Here is a 13,041-nt window from a genome sequence, read left to right on the forward strand (position 1 = left end):
AACAATAGGTTTTAAGTTTATTTACAATTTCCTTTAAAATTAAAGAGAGGTCAGTAGCAGCAATGCGGGTTGGACATTTAGCTGATCCAGCAATAGACCGTGGTTTAGGGGGATTCTTATGAAATTTTACAGTCCAATATAGGAAAGGGAACTTTTTATCATTGTCATTTATTTTAATATTAAAATTCTTAAAAAGTATTTCTTCAGTCTTTTCAATTAAATTCTCATCCTCTATATTTACCTTTTCATAAACATTAGTTGTGCATAACTCCCTTTTTAAGATATCACAATACAGCTTCTGACAAATTATGGCAAAATTATTATTAGCTTTATCCACTGGCACAATTACAAATTCATTCTTTAGATTAGCAATTGCTTGTTTAATCTTCGCATTATAAAATATATATATATATATATATATATATATATATATATATATATATATATATATATATATATATATATATATATATATATATGAATACATATAATACATATTGGTTGTAAGAGGGTGGTGTCGCTTTTCTTTCTTTCTTTTCTTTGTATATTTTGTTGTAGTTGTTCTATCGGGTCAGTGGAGTCTCGTATCGCCTTATTTGACTTGTTTATTGGTGATATTTGGCACCAGATCTTTTTTTCTGTTTCATTATTTGATTCACTTTTTTCTTTCCTCTTTTCCAGTTTCCGGGCCATTGGTCGCTGGTGTGAATATATGTTTCTGTATTTTTGTTTGCGTAGATACGTTGTGAGTAAACGAACTTAAATAGTTAACAAATAAATTACAATACAACGCATAATTAGCAATCATTGAAAAAAAACGAAATTATTACAAAACTATGACGGTTGTCTTTTGCGCGAGAAAATCGATTTTATTCAATAAGAAACGATTTAAAATTACTAAATAGGATGATTCTAAGGGATAGAATGTGGAAGGTTATGACAGAGGATATAGTACTAGGCAAGATAGTCAGATTTATCCGATCATACTGCCAGCATACGCGATCCCAAATTCAGATCGGTACTCTGGTTGGGAGCTCTCCTTGATGTTCCAAATTGAGTTTGGTGTCCAACAGGGATGTGTATTGTCTCCTGTCTTGTTTACTTTCGTAATCGACCGGATTATGACCAGAACAATGACGACCTTTTCAGGCGTTGAAGCAAGTCCCAATTTTATGATCATCGATTTGGACTACGCCGACGATATTTGGTTATTAGCTGAATCTTGTTCAGAAGCCTAATCCATGCTATCGAAGGTGGCTGAAGAATCCTTACTGGTCGATCCGAAGGGAAGACAAAATATATGGTGCCTGGTATATCATCTCAAGACCCCCCCCCCCTCAATTTTATCAGAACAGTCGCCCATTCCTGAAACGATATTCCTGAATTCAAGTGCTTAGGCTCTGGTAGACCTAATAGGAGTATAGACATCAGAAATTCAGTTAAGAATTGCTTCAGCAACTGGAGCCTTCACCCAGCTAAGTCATTCCTTATGGAACCAGAAAAATATTTGTTTAAGATAAGAATAAGGATATATCAGGCCCCTGTAAATCTTCCATCAGTGGTTTGATTTGACCACTATAATGAAACAAAGAAGATTCCAAAGGTTCGGATATACACTTCGCCGCCCACACCACATCTTCGACAATAAAGCCCTCAGAGGTACACCCATTAAGGGATGAAAAAAGCGACATAGGGGACAGAAGAAAAGTGTGGCTCGCCTGCATCAAGGCTGACCTAGACCCAATCGGCGGCTTGAAGAAGTATGGACGAAGATGGGAAAAGTCCTGGCTCAAATTGATTGAGCCACTTGCGAACGACCATGACTCGTGGCTTACTACAATGACGAAGATACTGGACGCCAGGGAGAGCTGGGATGCTTGAGTCCTGCTACAAGTACAAGTGAGTACACCCAACATTCCTGCATTGTGTATCTCTCATAAAAAAATAGACCGCGAAATATCTTTAAACCGGAACCCAATCAGTGCCATATGTGTCAATGTATTTTCAATACTACGTGACAAACTATCTCAGAGAGTTCCCCTTACAGTTGGCAATGTTGCCTTATGGGTATGGCAAGAAATATGCGGAAGTGGATATAATACGAAAGGGAAAGGAATGTTTTATTAACTAATGACCAGTTTGTAGTATTTGGGTATTTCCTTGCTATAGTTATTTTAATCTGAATTAGCCATCTCAACACCCATAAACTGCAGAATTATAGGAATGAGAAATTATAAAAAAAACTTGATCGATATACAGCTGTAAAGCTATTCATGAAAATATAAAATATCAAAACTTTTTTTTGCCACCAAAACTCGATATTGCTTTTTCTAAACGCGTTTTGAATCCTTTTCTGAATGGATTTTCTGAATGCTATTCTCATGCACATAAACAAGCCCAAAATATTAAAATCCTTGACCCTGGCAACGGGTGCATTAAATTCAAAACCAGTAAAAGTTTTTTTGAATTTTCTATTCTGCTTCTGGTATGCACTTGGTCAAATTGGTCTTTAAATAAACCACAAAATGCCTTCCTACTTTAAAAGTGGTTCTGTCTCAATTTGACCGATATAACTTGTCAATCAAATCCCACCCGTGGACCAAGGTTTTACAGCAGTAGTCGGCATTTGTTTCGGGTTGTTTTGTTTTGCTTGTGTTAGAATACTTATTATCTTATGTTTTTGCTTTGTTTTTGTTTTTTTGTGTTCCATCTGTTTTTTTATTAGTGAGTGTTGAATGCGTTCAATGGAGAGAGTAACTCTAAAGTGCTCTTAAGAACATTCTCTATTCTCATGTTCATAAGCAAAGACAAAATATTGATAGTCTTGACCCTGGTAATGAATGCATTAAATTCAAAACCAGCAATTAGTATTTTTTTTAATCTTTTATTCTACTTCTGGTATGGACTTGGTCGAATTGGTCTTTGAATGATTCGTATAATGGAGACAGTAACTACTTTCTGTTTATAGGTGTGTAACCGATTTCAAGCGGCTGCTTACAGAAGCAATCAGTGGCGCTATAGAGGAAGGCGGGATAGCATTCAATTCTGTGTGGATAAAAGAATATTCCTTGTTGGGTATGGTTTGTATGGTTCATCCAATGGTGGCTCTTCGTATACCGCCCGAATTGAGCTGATGCGACTAGGAAGAACTTTGGCGGATAGTTATGTTAAATTTTATTCTGATGGATCGAGCAATACTTTCCATGTCTTTTTTAAATATCCTGTGCAGGTAAGTTGAAATCTTTTGTATCACAGATAACGAAACTCATTTTTTGACATTTTATAAGTAACATTATGCAAACATAGCTGAATCACAACACTGCCTTTATTTTTAAGATTAAATTGAAATGAAAGTATAATAGCGACTTAGACTTGATTAAGACATTGAACAATGAAAAGAAAATAATATATACGCATAGAAATCCAAATATTTTAGCTTCATGTCTGGAAGCTTTTATAAACGAAAAGAGGAAATAAAAAGAAAACATGGTCAAGCAGTGAGTAACACACTAGAGGATAACATAAAAAGATAAAATAGCTAAAAGACCATATCTGATAAACTGAAGTTGTTATTTAGCGGAATCAAACTGTATCATCACCCTAGATCTTCCTTTTTCCGAACATCAGCTTTAGTTTATCGGAAGTGAGAATCAGCGATCGGTAATCTGACTGGGATTGGATGATCACTGGATCGGTAATTACAGAAGCGGAAGTATGGCGAATAATTCGAAAATTTTAGAAAGTTTAATTATTTGAACATGTGTTCATTCGCTAATTGCTATTGTTGTATTGCTGCTTCTTCTATCTTATATTATCATATCGTTTTTTATTCAGGGTGTAATACATAAACCGCTGAAAACATAGAAGCTTAGAAGATAGTGTGCATTTTGTATATTGCTAAGCTTGTGGTAATTTGTTACTTTTTTATATTTAGACAGATCTTCTGAATGTTCATAATTTTATTTGTAATCAAATAAGTTTAGGGAAAGACCTTTTTCTTGAATTGGTTGCGAAGGGGATGTCTAGGTATGGTTACGGAAGAGACTGTTTTTTATGCTTTACCCGTGCTTGTACAAATGAAAATTTGTTCCGTTTTTCTGTCATTTTTCTGAGTTAAGGAGGAAGCTCTGGGTGAAGGAATAGATTGTATCTTGTCTTACCTGTACGAATGTGTGTGTTAGCAGTGACGAACTTGTTCAATCTTGTTGAAATAGGTGCGAGTTAGATAGGGCCTGTTTGAAGCAATAGGTGTCTTCACCGAAGCTCCATTTTTTGTGATCGAAATCTTTTTTGAAGACACTTTACTGTTTTCTCTCTCATAACGTCTTTTCCTTTGTTTTTGCTTCTTTATTATTTTCGAAAATGAGTATTGCTATATCTGACAATGTTTCCGTTTCAACGCTGCCTCGCGAATTAATATTTGCCTTCCTTTTCCCTCACTCTCATCGCTGATTTTATAAATTTCATTGTTTGTTTCATAAGATTATTGATGAATTTCTTTTATATAACTGTAAAAAAAAGTCTATGAGAAGTTGCACCGTTTTCTCAAAATTGCAATTATTGATACTGTAAGGGAAAGCTCATCCAAACAAATCTTCAGGTTGTGTTAATATCGTTTAAGGCACGATTGTATGTATGCCTAAAATTTGATTCAATTCCAGGTTGAGCCTGATACGTTTTATACGGCTTCTGTGATACTAGATGGAGGTGAATTGAGCTACTTTGGACAAGAAGGTGTTTCTGAGTTAACTGTTGGTGATGTAACATTTCAATTCCAGTGTTCTTCTGAAAGTACAAATGGAACTGGGGTCCAAGGAGGTCAAATTCCTGAACTTATATTCTATGGTCCATGTCCTGGTGTAGAAACTGAATCTCTTTGAATAGTTTTTTTTTTATTCTAAATCTAAAAGATATTTAGGTTAGTTCTTGAAATTTTTATATATCGAGTCCGGTTTTGTTTGTGATTTTTCTACTTTAATTCTTTTTAGTAATTAAATTTGGCTTATATTTTAAATATCGAGCAATACCTATAGATGCGTATGCAGATTTTTGGCCTGTATATTATAATTACTTGCTGTATAGATACTAATTTTTTGAAAATTAGTTTTCAATCACATTTTCACCTCTTTTATAAATGCGCTTTGTGGTCCACGAAAATTTAGGGAAAGGAAAGTGCCTAAAAGAAATGGAAAGAAAGGAGGGATGAACGTGTATTTTTAAATTCTTTTGAATGCTCAAAGTCACTAAAACATATAAATTCTGTGGTTATAAAAACGAAAGTGGTTTCAAGAAGAGATTGGCTCAAGAATCCATCATATTGTCTATGCGCCTGGAGGACGTGCATAAAAACAAGAAACGCATAATAAATGTGTAATTTCCCACAAGAAAGCTATGGCCGAAGCCCCCCCCCCCCCTGTGTTTTTACTTGACCAATCCGATGTAGAATAAAGTATATTTATATACTTCCTCGTTATATTACCAAAATATCATTTAGTAGAGCAGTTAATTCATCTTTGCTTAGCAATACGGGGCTCAAGGCTTGATCTCAGCTATCGTAAGGTTGTGTGACAGGCTTAGTACCTGTCTTCAGAAAAAAACAAAAAACAAAAAAAAACTGGCAACTGAGACGTCGGCAATTATCGACGGCCTGTGTGCCCCCGATGGCGCTGGAGGATTTTTATCCTTTGTCATTGCCGAAATGAACAGTAAATGTAGAAAAATCAGCAAAGCCTTCTCATTAGAAACCAATAATTGAAAAAAACGAAATTTTTGCACTAATTTATATTGAATCGTCCTAGTCGACTGGTTAGTGCGTTAGACCCGACATCCTTTGTCTGTGAGGATATGGGTTTAAGTTCTGGCGTCGCTGATTATTTGGTTTGGAACGGGAATCAGCAGTGTAACTGTAAGCTCAGCCAGAATCGACCTAGCCCTAAATGTGTACCAGGAGAAATCTGGGGGAAAAACACGGGAAGCGTCAGATGATTTGCCCCCAACCACTCATTGTATTTTCGGTCGAAGGGAGAGAATCAGAAGATCGGTACCTGTACTATAGAGACCATTGGTGAGCATACGAACAAGATTTTTTTTTTATAAACGAACAGAATGTACCTTTTCTGCTGATTCCAATTGTTTAAAACCCATAGAATATAAACTTGCCCATCGAAAGATGTTAGCCTAGAGAAGCCGGCATAATTCTAGAAACACAGCGGGAGCTTCATCTAAAAAGGAATTAGGATCTATATTAGAATTTTACCATGAAATTTAACGTGTCCAAAACCTTTGAATAAAGTTTTCAAGTTCCTATCAACAAAAATACAAGAATCTGTATGTTTCCCAAGAAGGACTCATCGATCGCGAGTTATTTTCATTGATCGCGTGTTCTTCCAAGTAATAGAAGAGATCCCATTTCAGCAAAATACCCATTTCTGCCATTTTGCCCCACAAAGCAACAAAATGCTGTCGAGTGAGAAATCTGAGATGACCATACTATTTAGAACTATTGTTGTAGCCTACCATTTTGAGAAGCCATCTTACTGTTCGGGGGTTCATTTTTCCCTGAGCAAATGTGCAGTCTACACAAAATCAAATTTCATTACAGATGGATCATCGAGTACGACTAATATTTATATAGCATTACAATCTCAAAAATTTTATTTTATGCCACTTTCAATTTCTGTGATATATTTTTCAGATAAATACAAAGAGATTTCCCCCCCCCCAATCTCTCTGCATTTGGAAGAAATATATTTGGATTTCAATATTGGTGCTCTTATTGCAAAAACTGTAATAATTAACGTGAAACGTTACTTGTTAAACATTTAAGTATTGTGATAATACTTTTGACCCGAGCGTAAGGAGTGAGGTTCCATTGGAGCAACATTTTCCTTTATATTAGGTGCTCCTCCCCTAAAAATTGTTGTCCGACTCGTAAAAATGTATATAAACAAACTTTTTAATTTTTTTTAAGTTTTTGTCCCCCCCCCCCGAAAAAAAATAAACCCCTGAACACAAATTCTGGATAAGCCCTTGAGCATGAGTAATGTGATAAAAATTGTAACTTTTTCTCTTATCTCAGTTCTTTAAGAACTAAAGAATTTATACTTTCGCAATTGCTTTAAATCCCGAAAATTTTCAGTTGAAATGTTTTTTAAGGTAATTGCTAAATAAAACACATCCAATTGCATACATGTCAACCACAAGTGATGGTTTGATACCGGGTCTGAGGGAGCGGTAGCCTCGCCTCATATATAGGACAAATTGTGTTCGTTTTAGGTTTTAATATTGCTCTGTAGTTACATTAAAAAAAACTATTTGTTTTCTTAATTCTCTTCACATCAAGGATTAAACCGACCGATAAATGGCTTTATAGAAGGCTTCATTAATATGTTTAATAGAAAAAGCCAATGTTTCTTGAAGAACACTGTCAATGTTTAGGAGGGCAGTTTTTGAGTCGATTGACTTTATTTTTAAATGTAATATAAAAGACACATTACTTGGGGAACATTTTTATGACCAAAAAAAGCAAAACATACCTTAAGTAGACATCATAGACAGAACCAATAAAATGTTGCCTCTGCAAAAGCTGGGTTTATTTATATACCCTGCCGTGGTAAACACAGCAGAGCAAGGCCCCGTCTTAGTTGGTGTAATAAGTTCTACTTTAAAGGCCGTAAGAAAGTTCTACTTTAGTAGGCTTATACACAAGCATCAGAGAGCCGTTTTTGCTTTGTTTGGATGTAGAACATCTTGCCATTATTAGATTTTGTGTAGACTTTTGCCATGTATAAGACAATTAGATGAAGGCCATACTTTTCATTTTGTTATTAGTAGATATAAGAAGATAAAAAGGGCCACGCTTTGCTCTCCATTTAGACCAATAGCACTTCTGAACCCGCTGTATGAAATTGCTTCAATACCAATAGGAATAAGACGAAGAGAACGGTGCTCTGCTATGACCTTATTACCGCTCTCAATCTTATTCATGTCAATACGAAAAATTCAAATGATCCTTATTACCGTTATTCGCCTATTAAGACAAGCCACTACATCAATTAAATAATAAATTTGTTGTTTTCATCAAGATTTCACATTTAAATATTGGAAGATTTCCAAAAAATATTGGAAAGCTTTTGTGTAATCTATGATTTAATTCTTGAATTTGATTAGTTTTTTTTTCAAGACTTGGATGTTTTTTATTTATGCTTATATTAAAACTAGTGTCGGCCAGTTTTGCTCTTTATTTTTCCTTCTTTAGTTACCTCCCTTAAGCTTGACGAAATAATGTCTTGACGATGTCATTATATTTCGTTAAGTTATGGGGCAATATCTTTCATAACTGAAAAAAATATTTTATTTAAAACAAAGATGAATTCAAAGGGGACATATATTTCTATTTCAACAATCGATACAGTGAGACGGATAAAAATATTCGGTAGATAAAATTCCAGCCGGATTCTGGCAGAAAACTGTTTTTATATTAGAGCGATGACGTAACTTGTTAAGGTCGCTGTCTGCTTCGTCATCTTTTAAAAGGTTTTGTCGCTTTCTTTATTTTCTTTGTTTTTCAGCGAATTGAATCTTGATTTATTTCTAAGTTGTATAATTTATTGCCGATTTTGGATTTTCCAGTCATATTATCTAAAATTACTTTTGAATTTTTAAAAGTGTAATGTCAAACACAGGCTGTTATTATAGGAGGTTAAACCGTTTTTTCTTCGTAAAAAAGTGAAAGTTTAAGCAATAATTATACCTGTTAACTCGCTCTCTTTTTGTCTTTATTTTTGTAATAGTGTTTTTCAATCGTTACTAAAATATGTATTTCATATTGATAATACTATTGCTAGAAAATATATCTTATTTACTAACCCATTTTCCTGTCGTTTTCATTCTTGTTTGTATTGTGTAAGTGCTTTGTATGGGCTGATTGAAAAGGTTAAAGCTAGACAGTTAGCATGCGTTGAAAGGAGAAATGCTCTTCTTCTGTCACAGGTTTTGGCATGTCATTTAAACTCATTGCAAGAGATTATGACAACAATTACAGAGATTTTAGCTCTTAAGACTGAAATAGGTAATCATGATGGAGATGTTGCCGAATTAATCTCTTGTCTGGTTCCTCTGTCCTTTTGAAATATTTCAAGTGATGATAGTAATGGAAAATAAGGGAAAAATAAGGTTTGCATTTTTCGACTCTTAGCATTTTTTTCTTGGCATTTTTTTTTGCCATATTTGAAAAAAAACAAAAAACATCAGATTTGAAATAAAACGCTTTCATTTGTAATTTTCTTTTTCTAGTCATTTGGTTATTAGCAATAATTCTAGACCCTTTCCACGCCTTATGTTTACCACGTTTTTTAAGGCTGCGTTAGTAGTTTATTTGAAACCTTTTCTATTTTGAAACCCCTCTAATAAAAATGAGGCTTTAGATCAGTATTACAGTGTTTTTCTAAATCTCTTCTGCTTACTTTGAAATAGAGATTGAATACAGACTGGGAAAATTGGTCCAAAATAAAATGTTTTTTTTTTGTTTCATAATTTATAGGCCTTACCCCAGGTTATACACATGTGAAAGTTTCTGGAGAGGGAAGGTGAAAAAGCAGGTTGGATGGGAAAGTCGTTTCAAACATTTTGAATGTAACTTATTATTTGACTGATAATATGTGGTTTTATGTTCTTGACAGGTTTGTCGTTAACAAAAAAACTGGTGTTCGGAAATTGCGAGGTACAAGGCAATTTTTTAAGTTTTAGAGATGGCGATGCCTCTGTCGCCTTTCTTGGATCCGTGCTGCCTGCCTTGCCCTTTTAGACATAAAACGGGTTTGATGTGTCGTGAAGAAAATCAACATGGCAATGACAACAAATGACAAGCATATTATTTGGCAGCGTTGTTGTTGGGAGGCTTAAATTCCTGAGAGACTTCAGGAGTATTGAAATATATGTTAAAAACGCGCAAAATTGCCACTTACCATAGAAATTCTTAGCCGTTGCTCCCAAAGTTATCGCTTACCATAGAAATTATTGGCCCTTGCTCCCAAATAATCATTTTGGGGCACCTCAAATGGGACCGAGGCCCTTTATAGAATTGATATAGGCATGTACAACGGGGTGTAATTTTATCAAAATGTGGGAGGGGGAGGGGCAAAGTTGGAGACAATTTCCCCAAATCAAGTGAAAAGGCCAGTAAAAAATAAAAAGTAATCCGTTTGGTACCATAAAGGTACCGTTTAATACTTTAAAAGTACTACAAAAGGTAGTTTATAGTACTATATCAAGTTAACTTATAGTACTAAAAAGGTAAATATGTACGAAAAAATTGATCTGTTTCTGTTGATGCTTGAATTATGCAGGTCTATGTTAGTTTTGGCAAGATTTTGAAAGAAACTAAATTTCGGGGGGGGGGGGGCAAACTGGCGTCGGGGGGTCAAACCGAGGTTTGGGAGGGGCATTAACAGCCATAGCAAATTACGCCCCTGATGTACAATTAACTTTAAGGAGCGACCATTCCCATTCAGTAGGTACAAGGCAGTAGTTCAGTAGGCAGCGATGTTCTTTTGATATCTGTTGTGTTAAATATTGGATTCCATTATAATTATGGAGAAATATGGATTTGGTCCTTCAAGACAAGTAATTTGTCAGAGTACATTATGAAGAGACGATGTGGTTTTGCTAGGTTTAGGTTTTAATTCGATTATACAGTGTCTATAGAGTTCAACTGAAATAAAGCATGGTTTAATAATCTAATAGATTTACTGTCTTGTTTCATTAAACACTTGTTTTTCTTTTACCATTTTAAAGTAATACTTTCTTTTCTGTAACGTGCTTTAAGATGTTTTTCGCTGTTTTTTTTTTCCAAAATAGAATTTAGAATTTCTAGCATCGGCGTTGGATATGATCTCGCTTTTAGATCAGTTGTTTGGATATCATGAAATGGGATTCGTTCCTCCTTAGAGTAAAAATAAATCGTATAAAACATCTTAGTGATTTGAATTGATCATAGTTATTTTTATATTCTTATTTCCAAAATTAAAACTATGTTTAGTGTCTAGAAACCAAGAACTTTTTTTGTAGCTTCTAGAATCGTGAGTTCAAACTAGGGCACCTGATGTGACAGCTACTATTACGAAGAAGACTGTTTGTATTCTAGGGGGAGGGGATTGCAGTTTGGCAATTGAAGATATTCTATATGTGTAAAATTAGTTATTCATGCCAGGTGTCCCAGAAGTACCATCTTGTTCGAAAGGGTCAGCAGATGGCTTTTATCAGAAAATAACCTCAGGAAGACCCGCCATATTGGATATTGGTTGAAATACAAGGTGGCTCTTGAAGAGGTGGTTCCTTCTACAGTAGGCTATTAAACAAACTATCTGGCTACTGGCTTCGTATTTCTCTTGTCTCCTTGACAAGAAGTGACAATAGGACAAGAGGCTCTTTAGAATAAGACAGGTAGATGCTGGTGACATGAAGAAGGGTTTGTAGGGAAGGTCTCGTGATGTTATTGTGGAAATGGAAAGCTAATAACTTCCATACATTTGACGTCACTACCGTCTAGAAAGTTCAAAACAAACAACAGCACCTTAAAATCATGAGATGCTTATGTGTACAATTTTGTGTCACCCTCAATTTCTTGTTGACTGGATCCGTTCCAGGCAGCCGTCAGCCGTATCTAGTCACGCTACGGCATATGAACCTGGCTTTAGACCAGGACATTTGCTATGGCTGGAGATCATCCTCCGCATAGCTGCACACAGAAGTGGACATGTGGTGAATATCCTCCTAATATTAAGTTCAGAAGTATGGGATTCCTATAAGGTTTTCTTTTAAGGGCAAAAAGATTTTAAACTTGATACTTTTCTAAGAAATCTCATTCTCTCGCCAAAATAATGTGACCTCCCCTCTAAGGGTTGGATTTGTGACCACCCACTTTCTAAACATCTTCATAAACAATAAGTCATCGAGCGCTTGTCCTGGAAGATTTATTAGAAAATTTATTTCTAGATGTCTGCAATAACTAGTTACGCATTTGGGATAAATGTTTAGTTCAACCACCAGAAAATGGGGAACCAGAAAACAAAAAAGAACACTACCCTTTTCCACTCCCATCTTAAGTATTGAATGGTTGTTTCATCACTTCAGCAACAATGAATGAGCTTTTGAACCGTGGTGTATCGCTAGACTTAGTTAGACCTCTTTTGTACATGTACCGCCATATGAAAGCAAAAATACGTATACCTGGAAGCAATTTGCTGACTGATGATATACCAATTCATATCGGGGTTAAGCAGGGTGCGGTTACTTCTCCCACGGTTTATAATAATGCAACGCTTCCAGCTCAGTGCCAACTTTCTTCGTGCTGTATATATAAAGGTACTGATTTGTCGATATTATGTTATGTAGACGACGTTTTTAATGTTAGTAGGACTATCAGTGGGCTAGAAAAATGTTTTTTGGAGATATGTAAAAACTACAGTGATACTGGACTTTCCCTAAATGCTGAAAAATGTGATGTTTTGATTTTTAATGAAATAGATACGACTAGATCAGATAATATATCTATAGATCTGAATGGTATAGAAGTAAAGCCTTGTGTTAAGTTGAAATATCTTGGCCTTCCTATTGGAAAAAAATCTGAAGAAAACTAGGCTATTGATGCTAGAAAGTATGGAAACGAAAATCCGTCGTGCATATGGTACAATTTTTAGTTCTCAGTTTCATTTGAATAGAGCCCATCTTGCGAGAATTTACAATAGTGTCGTCCTGCCACATATTCTGTATTTAGTACCGTTTTACCCTGTATTTAGTTAGTCTGACCATCTTAGGATGAAACACGTTTTCTTCAAATTTGCTAAGTTTCTGTTGCGAGTTCCTCCGTGGACCCGCAACTCCTATTTAATGAAAAAATATAGCTTGTCTGACCCGTGTGCTAAGTTAGCTGAGCTGAATGTACACATGTGCAATAAGCAAACCGGCCATGAATGGCAAAATGTTGTTTTTGACGTGGAATTATTTTTGTTTGCATTTTAGAATGTAATTACGATATGATGT

General features: G+C 35.2%; 2 protein-coding genes across 4 annotated transcripts in view; both read left to right on the plus strand.

Annotated features, from left to right (window-relative positions):
- LOC136030326 (BTB/POZ domain-containing protein 3-like) overlaps positions 1 to 6,941 on the plus strand; it is a 51,065-nt gene extending 44,124 nt beyond the window's left edge. The window contains exons 8-9 of one of the 2 annotated variants that reach the window (XM_065709233.1): positions 2,969 to 3,229; positions 4,662 to 6,941. In XM_065709233.1, coding sequence (XP_065565305.1) covers positions 2,969 to 3,229; positions 4,662 to 4,880 — 480 coding nt within the window. In that variant the 3' untranslated portion in view covers positions 4,881 to 6,941. The remainder of the gene's footprint in view (positions 1 to 2,968; positions 3,230 to 4,661) is intronic. The other variant, XM_065709234.1, reaches the window with a different exon arrangement.
- Positions 6,942 to 7,012: 71 nt separating this feature from the next.
- The window catches only part of LOC136030325 (leucine-rich repeat transmembrane neuronal protein 3-like), a 29,724-nt gene continuing 23,695 nt past the window's right edge, over positions 7,013 to 13,041 (plus strand). Inside the window, exon 1 of one of the 2 annotated variants that reach the window (XM_065709228.1) lies at positions 7,013 to 9,174. In XM_065709228.1, the coding sequence (XP_065565300.1) occupies positions 9,143 to 9,174 (32 nt within the window). In that variant the 5' untranslated portion in view covers positions 7,013 to 9,142. The remainder of the gene's footprint in view (positions 9,175 to 13,041) is intronic. The other variant, XM_065709231.1, reaches the window with a different exon arrangement.

This window comes from Artemia franciscana, chromosome 8 (assembly GCF_032884065.1).
Source record: "Artemia franciscana chromosome 8, ASM3288406v1, whole genome shotgun sequence".
Taxonomy (NCBI): Eukaryota; Metazoa; Arthropoda; class Branchiopoda; order Anostraca; family Artemiidae; genus Artemia; species Artemia franciscana.